We start from the raw sequence: 15,835 nt of genomic DNA, 5'->3' as shown, positions 1-15,835 counted from the left end.
TATATACACACTATATATACACACATATACACACAATAAACATTATATATAATAATAACAAACATTATATATAATAATATATATACACAATAAACACTATATATACATAATATATATAATAATAATAAACATTTTATATAATTATATATAATAATAAACACTATACACACCATATATAATAATAATAAATATTATATAATAATTATATACACACTATAAACACTATAAACACTATATACACACAATAAACACCATATATACACACTATATACACACAATAAACACTATATATACTATATAATAATTATATACATAATAAACACTATATACACACAACAAACACTATATATATATATATACACACAATAAACATTATACATAATTATATACACATATACACAATAAACACTATACATAATTATATAATAATAATAACAAACATTTTACACACCATATACAACAAACACTATACACACTATATACACACAACAAACATTTTACACCATATACACATATATACACACTATAAACACTATAAACACCATATATACACACAACAAATACCATATACACACATATACACACAAATATATATACACACAAATATATATATACACAATAAACATTATGAATAATTATATATACACAATAAACACTATATATACTATATACATAATAATAAACATTATACATAATTATATACATAATAATAAACATTATGAATAATTATATATATAATAACAAACACTATACATAATTATATATAATAATAAACACTATATAATAATTATATATAATAATAATAAACACTATACATAATTATATATAATAATAAACACCATATATACATAATTATATACACACAACAAACACTATATATATATATAATAATATATAATAATAATAAACACTATACACACTATATATACACACAAATATATATATATATACATAATAATATATATATAATAACAAACACTATACACACTATATACATAGAACACCATACACACACACAACAAATACCATATACACACAATAAACACTATACACACACCATATACAAACAACAAACACATTACACCATATATACACAACAAACACCATACACACCATATATACACAACAAACACCATATAAACACAACAAACACCATACACACCATATACACACAACAAACACCTAAAATATATACAGATCAGAATTACTTACTTACTAATTATTTAAATTATTTATTATTTACAACAATTTCTGTTGGATCGATGTATTGATTCATGGTGTATACCATACACACCATACACACACAACAAACACCATACACACACAACAAACGCCATACACACCATACACACACAACAAACACCTAAAATATATATGACAGATCAGAATGATGAATTTACTAATTATTGAAATTATTTATCATTTACATCGATTTATTTCTATCGATTTTATTGAGCCGATCGCAACGTCACGTGATTCAGCCGAGTTACTATTCAAATCGAAACAAATTTGAATTCCAGGTCATTTTAATTGTGCCTTCACCCAATTCCATTTTTTCATCTTCCCCTTGCCATCCCAGAGACACAGCGGGGGGCCATAAACATTTACACTCGCGGGGAGACTGTGTCCGTTGCACATGCTCCGGCTTCGCCAGCAAACCTCAGCATCGCATATTTCGCTGCAGGCCTGTCCCGAAAAAACCCCGCGAATCCGCACCAGCGAAATTCTCGGGTTTAAAAAAAAAAAAAAAAGAGAAAGAAAGAAACGCCATCCAAATGTGACAGGCGACTTATGGTGAACGGAGAAAATAAGACAAAACATTGCCGAAAACACCCCTAAAGACCCACATGGTAGCGAGCGCGGCGGCGGTGGAGCTGCGAGGCTCCCCGCTGAGAACTGGGAAAGTGATGGCGGTGTGATGCGCTCCTCGGCGAGGGCAGTGCCATCGGAAAAGCCTTTTTTTTTTTTTTTTTTTTTAAATAAATCTGCTGCCTCCGTGCCGTTTGCAGCGGAGGATGGGGACGCCAAAACTTTCGATCGCTTCCCTCGAAACACCAGACGAGCCGGTCACGTTTACGGTTCATTTTCTGACGCGGGTTTTGGCCCCCGAGTTTGATATTCATTAGGTAATTTCGACACAATAGAGGCGTAATTCCTCCAGAAAAGCTCCGAGCTGCCGGCGAGAGCCGCCGATTCCAGAGCATCAATAGCTGATGATTAGAGAACTTGTGTAAACAAGCTTGTGATCGGAGGAGCGGCGGAGCATTTACATGTAATTAGGAGCCAAGACTGGGAAAAGAACTTATTGTGTTGGACTGATCTGCCTTTAAAACACACAACACAATACACTCACTGCTCTGCCTTTTCAAATGCAGAAAAAAACACTATACACACACTGCTCTGCCTTTAAAAACACACACCACCACTATACACACACTGCTCTGCCTTTAAAAACACACACCACCACTATACACACACTGCTCCGCCTTTAAAAACACACACCACCACTATACACACAATGCTCCGCCTTTAAAAACACACACCACCACTATACACACTGCTCCGCCTTTAAAACACACACCACTATACACACACTGCTCCGCCTTTAAAAACACACACCACCACTATACACACAATGCTCCGCCTTTAAAAACACACACCACCACTATACACACACTGCTCCGCCTTTAAAAACACACACCACCACTATACACGCACTGCTCCGCCTTTAAAAACACACAACACCACTATACACACACTGCTCCATAGAGTTTAGTATATAAAGTAAATTTTGTGGAGTTTAGTGTGTTGAGTTTTGTGTACAGAGTTCAGTGTATAGAGTTGAGCGTAGAGTTTAGTGTGTATGGTTTAGTGTGAAAAGTTTGGTGTGTGTATAGAGTTCAGAGTGTAGAGTTCAATTCAGTGTGTTGCACTCAGTTAAGAGTGTAGAGTTCAGTATATAGGATTCAGTTCGGTGTGTAGAATTTGACAGTGTGTAAGTAGGGTGTTGGGTTTTTATAGGCAGAGCAGTTCAACAATATGCTGTATTTTACACACTGAACTCTACACTCTGAACTGTAAACACACACCAAACTCTATACACTGAACTTTACACACTGAACTCTATACACCGCACTCTATACACTGAACTCTATACACACGCAACTGAATTCTATACACTGCACTCTATACACTGAACGCTACACTCTAAACTGAACTCCATACACTAAACTGTACACACTTAACTGAATTCTATACACCGCACACTATACACCGAACTCCATACACTAATCTGTACACACTGAATTCTATACACTGCACTTTATACACTGAACTCTACACTCTAAACTGAACTCTATACACTAAACTGTACACACTGAACTGAATTATATACACCGCACTCTATACACTGAACTCTACACACTTAACTAAACTCTATACACTAAACTGTACATATTAAACTGAATTCTATACACCACACTCTATACACTGAACTCAACACTCTAAACCGAATTCAATACACTAAACTGTACACACTGAACTGAATTCTATGCACCGCACTCTATACTTTGAACTCTACACCCTAAACTGAACTCCATACACTAATCTGTACACACTTAATTCTATACACTGCACTTTATACACTGAACTCTACAATCTAAACGGAATTCTATACAAGATATTTCAAGATATTTCTATATTGTCAACTAAAATATTACAATGAATTATTAATATTATGGAATTAATATTCAAATGAAAAATATTCGGAGTCAAAATAAGTAAACGAGTCCAAAATAATGAGAGATCGCTTTCAAATACCGGCAAAATTCCAATAATTCAGGAAATCACAACGAAAATGACTTTAAAATAAATTGAAAATTAATAGAATAAATAAATAAATAATGCAAGAAAAAAAAAAAAGGTTTCGCACGTTTTCAAAGTTTGTTGTTGGAAAATAGTCTCCGTTAGCCTCTGAATCAACACATAAACAGTCATCATCATTACAACCCACTTACCAAGTTATCCGAATATTTTTTTGCCGAAAAAATGAAATGTCCAACATGGAAATTCCGTTTGTATTTACTAAAGAAATACAAAGACCGAACTGCAGAATGGAACGTTGAGGACGGGAATCTCGATGCATAGCCAACAATGCGAAACGTTCAAGATACATACGAAGCAGCTATCGACGCGGTGCGATTTCCATGCGATTCGATACAATGCCATAGGATGCAAGTGGGAAAAAAAATAAACATGTGTAGTGCAAAACAATAAAAAAAATAAATAAAAAGCTGAAATAAAGGCGTTCTTTGCCTGTTTGTAAAAGAAAGAAAGATGCAGCTCTACCTCTAACATGTTAATCTGTATAGCGTGCGACTCTCATGACTCCGTAGTGTTGTGATATGTTGTTCACGTGTGATTAATCACTTTCAAAGTAATAGAAGTAGAGCGCACCTACTAATAATTATTGTTTATTATTGATTTATGTCCCCATAAACCGGTTTATATGTACTGTATGTAGGCAGCATATAAAAATCAATTCATGGGGACATTTCTGATTTCGACACACACACAATATATATATAAAATCAGGGGTGGAGAAAACATAAATGTCCCCATAAATCGGTTTATGGGGACATTTATGTTTTCTCCACCCCTGATGCGAATCTTGCCATTCCTTTTATACATTGTGTGTGTGTGTGTGTGTGTGTGTGTGTGTGTATGTATATGTATATATATATATAAATATATGTCCCTATTAATCAGTTTATATATACTCATTTCTGACTGTTATTAAACAGAGAATATCGTTTTTTTTGTTGTTGGTTTTTTTTACAGACGGAAGCAGCTTGTAATTGTTCTGATCCACATTCCTGCATCACACACACACACACACACTCAGTGTCTCTGGTGCATGAAATCTGTAAAGAACGAGCTGCAGGGAGTCGGTGGGATCAGACCTTTATTGTTTGAAAACTCTTACAATACAGTCGTTTTTCTTTTTTTTGTGCAATCGGATGGATAATATACAACGGCGTAAGTAACAGACGTGAACGCAAGGGAAGTAGGTCATTTCTATCATTTTCGACGTGCTGCTTTCGGGTTGTTTTTTGGGGGGGTGTCAGAAGGCTCGAAGAGGGACTGCGTCGTTTTCATCATTTTTTTTTTTTTTTTTTAGACCTACATATTCGATTAGGACACACCCAGGGTTAAAGAAAATATGTATATGCATGCTATGGACATTCGCTAATCAACATTTACAGCAAAATGCAGAGTTTCGATCTCGTGTGTGTGTGCGCATGGGGGGGGTGTGTTTCGTAGCCTGCGTTCTCATCACGCTCTCGATCTCCATGTGTCAACGAAATAATAATACCATTCAGAATTATAACGAACTCTATATTATAGATATATATATCATCCTCCAAATAGATTTTGTATTATTATTTTTTTTATTTTTTTTTATTTTACAGACTTGCCCTGTTCGGAATTATTTTGGTCCACATTTACAAAGCTCTGAATGAACAGATTTTTAAAAAAATCTAAACAAAACAAACAAAAAAAATGTATACTAATGCTAAGAAAATAAAATCGGTTGCCAGAGAAAATTAAATAAAAAAAAAAACGAGAGCGGTTTGGTGTTTCGCTGGCGAAACGATCCGAGTGATGCTTGTAAAAGATGTTCAGCCGAAAAAAAAAAAAAAGAACAAAAAAATATCAACATTCAGATTTTTTCTTTTTTTTTTTTTTACATTTTTACATCTTCTTATTCCATGGCACGGCTTTTACCCGGTAGAACTTGGTGCCCAGAGGAACTTTGAAGCGGTTTTGGGCCTGAAGAGGGACACACACACACACACACACACACACACACACACACACACACACATATATTACAGTATTTCCTTATAAGGTCCTCTATAATATACGTCAAATTAAACATTCCGCCATTTTTTTTTTTTTTTAGTTACCAAAAAAAAATAAATAAAAAATATAAAAAAAAAAAATCACCTTTTTGGCCTGGCAATATTCTTTCTCCATGACCTTCCCCAGTACCCAAGGTCGTCTCGTCGCTCCGGTGGCTACAAAATAAATACATAAATAATAATTATTATTATTTACATCCAATCTAATTTTTAAAATAATATTTTTTATTACTAATTTTATTTATTAAATAAGAATTAAATTAAAAAAAATATGCTACTACAATTGTACAAATCGATTTTTTTTCTCCACACTCATCTATACTCAGATCCCCATGATTGCAAAACAGAAATGTGTGTAAATCTTAAAAAATAAATAAATAAATAAATAAATAAATAAATAAATATCACATGTATGTAAATATATCAGACCCTTTGCAACAACTTGTAAAATGTTTCTACACCCTGATTTCATTGTACCTGTGGTAAACTCTATGGATTAGACATGATTTGGGAGGACACACACACACACACACACACACACACACACACACCTCTCTATAGAGGGTCTCACAGTTCAAGTCAGAGCAAAAAAAATAAATAATAAAAACAAGAAACCGGCTCAAGAGCTCAGAAACAGGCTGCAAATCACAGATAGAAAATTAATTTCTGCTGCACTGAACGTTCCCAGGAGCATTAACGGTCCTCATAATTCTCAATCGGGGGAAAAAAAGTGTGACACTCCTGGGGGGGAGAAGGACCTTAGTATGAGAGGTGACCAAGAGCCTGAATGAGCTCCAGAGATCCTGCATGGAAATGGGAAAACCTCCACTGCAGCACTCCACCATATCTGGGTTTCATGGCAAAGTGGCTAGACGGAGGCTAGACAGAGAGAAATATATACACATACACACACACACACACACACACACACACACACACACACACACACACACACACACACACACACACACACACACACTGCTGTGTATATCTGTGTTTGCTCGTGTGTGTGTGTACAGACCCGGTTTGAGGTCCAGGGCAGCGAGAGACTCCGAGTGGAGGAAGTAGAGCGTCGGTCCAACGGTGAACAGGACGTAATTGTCGTGCCGCTCGTCCAAAATAATGAGGACCAAATCGCCAACTTGGAAACTGCAGAGACGGAAAAATTGATTCGGGACCGACGAAAAGAATAGCAGGTCAAATGAATTCATTGTGACATTTATTAAAAAAAAAAAAAATAAAAAGACTCACTCTCGAATGGCGATCTTCTCCGAGTGCCTCGAGGACACCGAGGACATGCTTTGAGACATCTGGACAGAACAGAAGATCGATCGGTCAGAACCCGAACATGTTTTGATTGGGTAATACTCACAGCGCGTGGAACGGGCTAGCGAGGTACACGCTACTGATACAGGAGACTCCTTTCTTTTATAGTAAAATAGTTCCGACACCTTTTGACGAATCGAGATCGAGAATACGAAAAAATATTCGAAAGCTTTGACTCTATCCAGAAAGCGTTATTTCGGTTCCGTCTCGTCCTCGAGTAAAAATATTGCTCCTTGTTAATAAAACAAATTTTATGAAATGACGTGGAAATGGAATAAAATTGTAGATTTATAATGTCTGGTCTCTGATCTTCGTCTAAGGCTGTTTAATGGAACAGCAGACATTGAGTTCAATACAATGATGCAAGTCAGGCATTTCCTTTGGTTAGAGCGACACCTGGTGGTTTATGAGCAAACACGCATTTTAAAAAAAGTATAGTTTGTGCACTAAACCAGGGGGTCCCTATCACATGGGTTGATCATTTGCGTACCAGGCTGTGGATCTTTCAATTCCAGGCCTTGGAGATGTCGATTTCAAGCCGTGGATCATTAGGTAATGGGTTATGGATCATTTGGTACCAGGCTTTAATTTGTGCCAGTTGAATACATTATTCAATTTAATCAATATAATAAACGAGCAATTTAAGTATTGTACCTTTCGAATTTTGTGTACCGTTGCCCTCCTAATGGTGAGAAACATTTTCATTATATATCGAAAAATGCAACGAATAATCAAATCATCAAGTTCATCTGTCTCCATCTCACTCCGTCCTCAACATCTGGCTCTTTTGAACTGACCGCCTGCATGTCTTCCCTCACCACACATCTGTAATCCTTCTCCTTGGCCTTCGTCTTTCTATCTTCAGCATCCTTCTCTTAATATACCCCCCATGTCCCTCATCTGGACCTGACCGAACCACGACTTCCTCGCAGGGACCCCACGTAGGTGCCTAAAACGTGTTGGACAATTCGAATCTACACGTCTGTAAGAACTACGCACCAGTCTCTGGCTGAGCCTCTTGTTCTCCTCTTCTTTCATGTGCAGGGTCTGCAAGACAACCAGGCAACATCAGTGACCTTGATCTGACCTGACGTTAGCGTGGGGTAGCATTGAGGAGAGGTGATCTACTTACCCTTTCCAACATCAGGATCCGCTGTTTCTCCTCCGACAGCATCGGCGCGTTATCGCTAAAAAAATTAATAAAAAGGAACGGCGGTTAATTCCTGCTTTTAAAAATCTCTCAGTTCTACCGTTTTGTTAAACAGACTCTTACTAGACGGTCATCATGCTCGCGTCTACGGCGGAGTCCACCCGGTCGTCGTCTCTAAGAGCGGCCACGGACCCCAGCCTCTCGGAATCCAGGGACGGCAGGAGGGGAACTTCGGCCGGGAGAGGACCACACGCTCCGGGCGTCTCCACAACAACGGTGACGGGATTGGCCACGAAAAAGGCTGAGGAGACCAGGGCGGAGCTCCGGAGTCGGTTGAGCTCCTCCTCGAGGTGTTTCTTCTCCTGCAGGATGGTGGCCCGGTCCTCAGACAGAGTCTCGATCAAACCTTGGAGGGGGGAGGAAGAAAAAACCAAGCCGGTCAGATTACCGTCACGTGAGTTCCTCAAGTCGTGTTTCTAGGAGAAAAAAAAAATCCTACTCTTATCTTTCTCCTGTTGCAGCATCACTATCTTCAGCTTCTCACTCAGCTCGGCGATGATCTGCTCCTTCTTTAGCTTCTCCCGCGTCAGGACAGTGTTGAAGTTGGTCTGGAGACAAAAAGGGATATTTTTTTTTTTACTGCTCACCTACCTACGTGCTTCACCCCGCTCCCAGGCACTAGCGTCTCCTGTGTCCCTTACCTGTTGCTCGGCGATGAGCGAGGTCTTCAGGTTTTGCAGCTCCTCGTTCTTCTTTTTCTCGAGATTCTCCAGCTGGCCCAGGAGGGACGCTCTTTCTTCATCCAACCTCTGCTGCAAGGCGATCCCCGCGCCTTCTCGTTCGCCAACCTCGGCTCCTCTACAATGTCACAGTAAGTGTTTAAATCAGACAAAAAAAAATTGCAATGAAACAAGATGATTGGAGAGCATGCTTGTCTCACTCACTTGTCAGCGGAATGTCTTTCCTCGAGTTCAGTTTCAAGTAGTTGAATTTTGCCAACCAGCCTGGCTTCCAGCTCCTCCTTCTGCAACAAGGCGTCTTTAAGCTTATCCTCCTGCTCCTCCAGCGTTCTCCTGGCCTCCTGACGCTCCTGCTCCAGCCGCCCGGACAGGAGGGTGTTGACTGCCTGCAGATCGCTGATAGAGGTTTGCAAGTCGTGCTCCTTGTGCTCGAATGCCCTCCGCTCCACCTCCCGTTCTTCGTGCAAAGTCCGGATCTGTCCCTTCAGTTGTTGCTGGATCTCCTGCAGGCGCTCCTCGCAGTCTTTCTCCGCGTCCTGGAACTTCTGCTTGAGCGCGGAGAACTCGTAGCGCAGCAGCGTGCTTTCCTCATCGTGCCGCTCCACCAGTTCTGAGATGCAGTGGTCCTTCTCGAGGCGCATGAGAGCGCGCAGCTCGGCGAGGCCCTGCTCATGCTCCTCGTTCTTCTTCTGCAGCTGTCGTGTCAGAGCCTCCACCTGCTCCTTAAGGGCCGCTGTCTGTGACTCCATCTCGGCCCTAAGAGCCTCTTCCTGCTGGGTCTTGGCTTCCTCGTACTGCAGGCGCAAGTCTTCCGTTTCCGTCTCTTTAAGCGCCATTTCCACTTCGAGTTTGCACCTGGCGTCGACGAACTCGCAGATTTGAGCCTCGTAATCCTTGAAGCGGCTCTCTCGCTCTTTCCGTTCCTTCAGGTACGACTCCGCGAGTTCCTTCAGCTTGGCTTGGTTTTCAACGGTTAGGGCGTCTACAGTGCTTTGTTTCTCATGCTTCAGCATCTCCATTTGTGCTTTGTGCTCCTTTTTCAAACGAGCTTCCAAGTCTTGGAGATGGTTCTTCTCCGCGTTCTCCATCTCTCGCCGTATCTTCTGCTCCATCTCGATTTGCAGCCCGTCCAGCTGGTTGGCAAGGACTTCTCTGGAACACACAGCATCTTGGAGTGCCTTACTGCACTCGGAAAGTTTCCGCTCCAGCTCCTGAACGACCTGCTCGTGGCTGTTGCGGGCCTCCTGCAGCAAGCGCTCCCTCTCGCCCTCCATCTGCGCCAGCTCTTTCTCTTTCCTCTCCACGAGCCCTTCAAGTTCGAGCATCGCCCTCTGGATGTCCCGGACAATCTTGTGGTTGCCTTCCAGCTCTTCGGCGAGCCGGAGAACGTGCTTCTCGTGATCATCTTTCATCTTCTGGAGCTCATTCTGGTGGGCGTCTTCCTGACGACGGGCAACGTCGTTGACGATGCCGTGAATTTCTGCGCTCAGATTTTTCAGGGCAAAGCTGAAGTCTCGCTGCTCCTTCAAGACAAGTCCTTGGAAATGACAGAGGTCCTCCTTAACTTTCCTCATGCTACCCTGTGACTCCTCGGCAGCAAAGCGGTACCTGTCGACGGTCAGCTTGAGGGTCATAATTCTGGAGTTTTCTCTTTCGAGCATGGTCGTGTCTTGGATCCTTTTGCTGTCTATAGCGTTGATGACCGAGGAGTACAGCGACTCGACCATCATCTCAGGACTTGTGGGGTCACTGATGGGATTAGGCGACATCACATTCTCTTCTATGACAAACTCATTGACGGCCGACATGAAGTCGGACTCCGGGCTCTCGGCTAAAGAGTCCAGGTCCAGAGAGCCCTGCTGGAGCACCGGATCCATGTTGGGGTGTCCTATGGTCTCAAAGTCAAACGTATGGGCATCTATACTGTCGGGGGACAGATCTTCTAAGGGAGCTGGAAAGGAGAGCACCTGAGTAGGCGGAGACTGTAAAATAAGAGGCGGTGGGATTTTCGAGGAGACGGGCGTGGTCTCTTCTCTGCTTTCCGAGCCAGGTCTCTGTGCACACTGGCTCCCGGAAATCTTCAGAACAAAGAGGGCAAAGGGTCATTCGAGGACGTTTAAAGATGCGTGGGATGTCAAAAACTATTTAAAAAATTGGTTTCATACCTTCAGTTCGCTCAGTAGGTCCGTTATCGTCTGGGACATTTCGTCTACACTACGGGCTGCTTGGACTAGGTGGTGAAGAGCTTCTGTGTGATGGTTTAACGGCTCAAAATCACATAGCGATGGAACCCTGAGCATGGAAGAGGATCGAAAAAATAGCATCAACCTTTTGCCCAGGAAATGAATCTTGAACTAATTTCCCCTGAACGTTTTCACTCAATTCTCAATAGATACCTGAGAAAAGGTTGCACTTCAGCAGGACAGCAGCTCTTCAGATACTGCAGGTCGTTCAGGGAAATATCCGGAAGCTCAAAGTCAAACTTGCGAGGCTTTCTTGTCTGAAAAAGTGAGAAAAAAAAAAAAATTTGAATGTGCAAAAGTGAGAAAAAAAAACCCGATTGTGCTCTATATGATGCTCTAATGCTCACGCAAAACGACGATGGAGGCCACGAGTCCAGTCCTCGGAACAACCGGTTTCTGAGGAACGACTTTCCTGCAAGAAAAAAAAAAAAGGAATTTGCAAAGAAGACACTCGGGAGCCTCCGCGGTATGTTTGCAGGAAGATTTGTGGAGAACACAAAGAGGAAGCTTAGACACACTGAACAGCTTGCCGAACATCTCCCGTTTGGCCTTCTCGGCCTCGTAGAGGGTTTTCCCGTCTTTCACGAGGGCGTTTGCCCACTGAGGAAACAGAGAAAGCATTACGCGATTGCTATATATGTGAACATGTTAGTAGGAGATGATCTACAACCCCCACGTGTCTTCTCACCTCTCTGTAGTGTTTGACGAACATCTTCCGGCGCACCACCTCCACCACGGCCAGGCAGTACATCTGTGGGACGGTACTGAGCGCCTCCACAACGCGCACCCGCTCCAGCAGCTCAGTCAGCAGACGCAGCAGGGCTTGCAGCTTCTCGCCGTCCTGATCTGCGTGAAGCATCACGTAGCAGCACCACCTGCAAAATCGAGAAGGTTAACAGAGCGAAATCGGACGCCTTTTTTTCCCGTCGGACCGATCGCCGACTTACTTCAGACGGACTTGCAGGTTGTTGGCCAGTTCCTGTTTGGCGGTTGTGCACTTCTGCTTAATGTCCAGCAGCTTCCGGTGGTTGGTCAGCATGATCATCAGCTGATTGGCGTGACTCAGGCACAGGTCCGGCAGCACCGAGTTGTCCTTCAGGTTTTCAGCCCGCATCTGATTGGCTAAAAATCCCTGAAGGGAAAAAAAATCTAAATACATCTCATCTTTTAATGAAAATGATTAGAAAAAGTTTAAATACAATAAAAAAAAAAAACCCATACCTGAGCAAGCTCCTTCTGTTCGTTCACTAGCTTCTTGCAGCTGGCGATCATTTGGTCGAGCGCGTACAATCGGTCCTCCAGACCCTTGATGGCCTTCATGTTTTGATTATCCAGCTTGGTAATCGTGTCCCGGCACTCGTCGAGAAACGGCTGAATGATCCGTGGGTCGAGCTGCGAAGTCAGAATACGTGAAGAACGTTCTTTATGTCCATCACAATAAAAACCCTGTGAACTGATTTCGTGACTCACTCTGTTGATGGAATCGAAGCACTTCCTCACTACAGCCTCGACGTCATTGGGCCGATCCTGGACGTTGATCCAGTCCAGCAGCGTGACGTTAAACAACGGCCCATCCTCCTTATCTGTCTCCTCCAGCGCCTCCTGCAGCCCCCCATCGTGAGCCACGGTGTCTCCTAATGCAGGAGATCCCTGGCCCGGCACGGAGGTCCGTCCAGCTCCCGGCTCATCCTCGGCTCTGGGATGTGGTGACGCGAATTTCTCCAGGCTTTCGCGGTAACTGTGTCGGGTCAGACACTCCAGCAGGGGGATTTTCGCCATGACCGAGACGGCGGTCCCGAGCCTGGACGGACACAAGGGACGGGATAAGGATATGGGGTGCAGGATTTCAGGGGGACGAAAAAGCTGTGGCTCTACTCACTTAGTCAGCTTCAGCTTGATGTCTTCGAAATCCCGCTGGTAGTTCGTGTAGGCCACGTCGAACTTGGAAAGCAGCTTCTGATAGGACGCCGTGCAGTCGTCCAGGTTGGCCATGATCGCGGCCCAGCCCTGGTGCTGCAGGTGTTCGTCGTGGACTAAGCGCTCGCAGAAGGAGCACAGCTTCTTGGCCACTTCAAACATTTCCTTAAGAGAAAGACGAGAGCTTAAGCGCAAATCAGAAGAAAATTAATATATATTTTTTTTCGGAGGTGACTATGGGTACCACGGCGAGCTGCGTCCGCGAAGCCACGGTGTGAAACACGGCCGGCATCATGAGCGACTCCTCCACCTTCATCTCCATCTCGTTCTCCACCGAGAAGGTGGTTTTGGGGATCGTGGGCGCGCGGTCACACAGAATCATCTCTTTGTTGAACAGAAAGATGGGGTTTGTGTCCTGGAAAGGGGGCAAAGCAGGGGTTCAAGACAGAGAAGAACAAGTCCTGTTCCTTTCATATAATACACCAGATAACCCCTAATCTAGAGAAAACTCACCGTGCCAGCGCTGTAGCTACACACCCTCCTCTCAGCCACCATGCACTCCCCACCGTTAACCACCAGCACCTGGTGCTGAGCCGCGATCTTGTACTTCGCCTGGATTGCATGCTTGAGGTCCAGAACGCTAAGACAAAAAGCCCAAGTTTTACTCGATTTTAACGTTTCACCACGACAACAAAAACCAGAACCGAGACGACTTACGTCTGCACCGCTAGCTCCGTGTCGAACGTCAGCGTGCTCCCGTTGTTGACCTGGAACACGTACAGCTTCATGTTGAATTCCAGACTCTGCTTCCCCGCGGCCTGCCTTCGTCATCTAGTCCGCAATTCACACCTGGGCACAGGAAAGGAACTGTTAGGAAGGTTTACTATCCGGTTCGAAGGATAGTTTCACTATCTGGCGTGTCTGTAAAAACACGAAACAGGATTCAGAACACTCAAACTTAAAGCGACAAAACAATTTAACGATTCGATGGTTTCAATGACGCTTTTATGTAAACCAGCGCATCCTAATTCACCCTGGCCATTCTTATAAAACTATCCTCTGCAGCAGAGGTAGCTCTTAGTCTTCCTTTCCTTGCACTACCCTCACGAGAGCCCGTTTCTTCAGTCTTTTTGACGTCTGAAACGTTTCAAATTCGTGCGACACTTTCCAATTGATTGACCTTCACGTTCTCTTGACACTATGTTGCCAAATGTTTGCGAAAACCTGCTTATAGGTCAGCATACCGACACCCTGAACGAGACCCTTAACCCCGAAGCTGCTCAGGTGTATGACTTAGATAAACGTATGTCGCTCTGGATAAGGGCGTCTACCAAATCCCATTAATGTAAATGCTTTAAAATTCAAAAGGTCATGAGTTCAAATGTATCCAATCTCCCACACATGGGGCCCTAAGCAAGACCCTTCACTCTATAGCTCAAAACCCGCAAAAAAAGGTCCACTTCACTCTTTGGAATGAGAACTCATTATAGTCAGCGTTCTTATCACGATCAGGACACCGTGTACTCACGTGAGAGCCCGGTGCTTGCGTCCACATTATTAGGAACGGAACGCGGAGTCGATATGGAATCGACTCGGAATCGACTCGGACCCGGCAATCAGTCAGTCGGGTCCTGTCAAGGCGAAAACGCGTCTTTCGTTTGTGACATGTGTGTGTGACATCACGTGTACACGTGTGTGTCTCCTGGGACACAATTTTACTCTGCTAGCAAACACCTGAAACAACAATCAGACGTGTTTTTCGCCGGAACAATGTCATGGACATGGTCCACACGCGCACACGCGATGCGATCCGATCCGATCAACCCTGATTTCGATTTTTTCGATCCACTAGAACCATGAAATCGTATTTTACCTGCTAATATCCGGTGTCCATCCCGCTTCACACTGACACGAGCTCGCCTTCTCCGGGGCTAGTTCTAGCCGCAGATAGTGTTATGCTAGCAGGGTTAGCAGCCGGGCAAGCAGGCAGTAAACACACACACACACACTCTTCTCCTAGTCATAAAAACCATGCAGCTTAAAACCAGTCCCTATTCCCTTTTAAAACCTGCTTTATATCCACGCTTACCGTGTAGAAGCCCTGAAATGCTAATGTCATCCGTATGCTAAATGTCCTCACACAGGCTAACACCCTGCACTGTCTCACTGTCTCCTTCTGTCTCACTGCTGTTTTGTTGTTGTCGTCGACCTTGACGTCATTGTGTGGCCGCAGTGCATTCTGGGATCGAGCGCACACACACACACACACACACACACAGTGGGCACTTAATATTCTAGAGTACAGTCTGTATGGCATTGTGTGTGTGTGTGTGTGTGTGTGTAATATGTATTAAATTATTCCCAATATCTATTTCCAAAAGTATTGGGTCATATAATTTTGCGCTCACTTGAAATTGGACCTGAAATCGCACATCGTACTCACGAGCAGGTGTCCAAATACTTTTGACAATATAATGTATATTGCGTTACACACTAAAAATATAGATAAATATATATTTTTTTTTATATTTTTGA

General features: G+C 42.9%; 1 protein-coding gene across 3 annotated transcripts; it reads right to left on the bottom strand.

The window, feature by feature from the left end:
- Positions 1-4,946: 4,946 nt before the first annotated feature.
- Positions 4,947-15,545, bottom strand: rb1cc1 (RB1-inducible coiled-coil 1). 3 transcript variants are annotated; one of them, XM_046846558.1, is made up of 23 exons: positions 15,390-15,545; positions 14,018-14,149; positions 13,814-13,940; positions 13,545-13,715; positions 13,263-13,465; positions 12,854-13,184; positions 12,605-12,775; positions 12,331-12,515; positions 12,072-12,258; positions 11,902-11,983; positions 11,731-11,795; positions 11,537-11,640; positions 11,306-11,432; positions 9,345-11,218; positions 9,102-9,258; positions 8,900-9,008; positions 8,524-8,806; positions 8,383-8,437; positions 8,250-8,297; positions 7,176-7,234; positions 6,946-7,073; positions 6,010-6,080; positions 4,947-5,832 (listed from the first exon to the last, which is right to left on the bottom strand). In XM_046846558.1, the coding sequence occupies exons 2-23, from the start codon at positions 14,086-14,088 to the stop codon at positions 5,755-5,757; spliced, it is 4,686 nt and encodes a 1,561-aa protein (XP_046702514.1). In that variant the 5' UTR covers positions 14,089-14,149; positions 15,390-15,545; the 3' UTR covers positions 4,947-5,754. The 3 variants fall into 3 exon arrangements, with proteins under 3 accessions (XP_046702514.1, XP_046702513.1, XP_046702515.1); XM_046846557.1 differs by having other exon boundaries at positions 15,174-15,526; XM_046846559.1 differs by lacking the exon at positions 15,390-15,545 and adding an exon at positions 14,766-14,828.
- Between the last annotated feature and the right edge of the window lie 290 nt (positions 15,546-15,835).

The sequence above is a fragment of the Silurus meridionalis genome, chromosome 4 (assembly GCF_014805685.1).
Source record: "Silurus meridionalis isolate SWU-2019-XX chromosome 4, ASM1480568v1, whole genome shotgun sequence".
Taxonomy (NCBI): Eukaryota; Metazoa; Chordata; class Actinopteri; order Siluriformes; family Siluridae; genus Silurus; species Silurus meridionalis.
The sequence above is the reverse complement of the archived record's forward strand: the minus strand, read 5'-3'. Positions and strand labels throughout refer to the sequence as shown.

Excerpts from the sequence above, each read along its gene's own strand:
- rb1cc1 (XM_046846558.1), bottom strand. The coding sequence starts at position 14,088 with ATGAAGCTGTACGTGTTCCAGGTCAACAACGGGAGCACGCTGACGTTC. Across the intron at positions 11,984-12,071 it reads TCGTCAAACACTACAGAGAG|TGGGCAAACGCCCTCGTGAA; the intron begins GTGAGAAGACAC and ends CTGTTTCCTCAG. Across the intron at positions 6,081-6,945 it reads TGCCCTGGACCTCAAACCGG|CCACCGGAGCGACGAGACGA; the intron begins GTCTGTACACAC and ends TTTATTTTGTAG.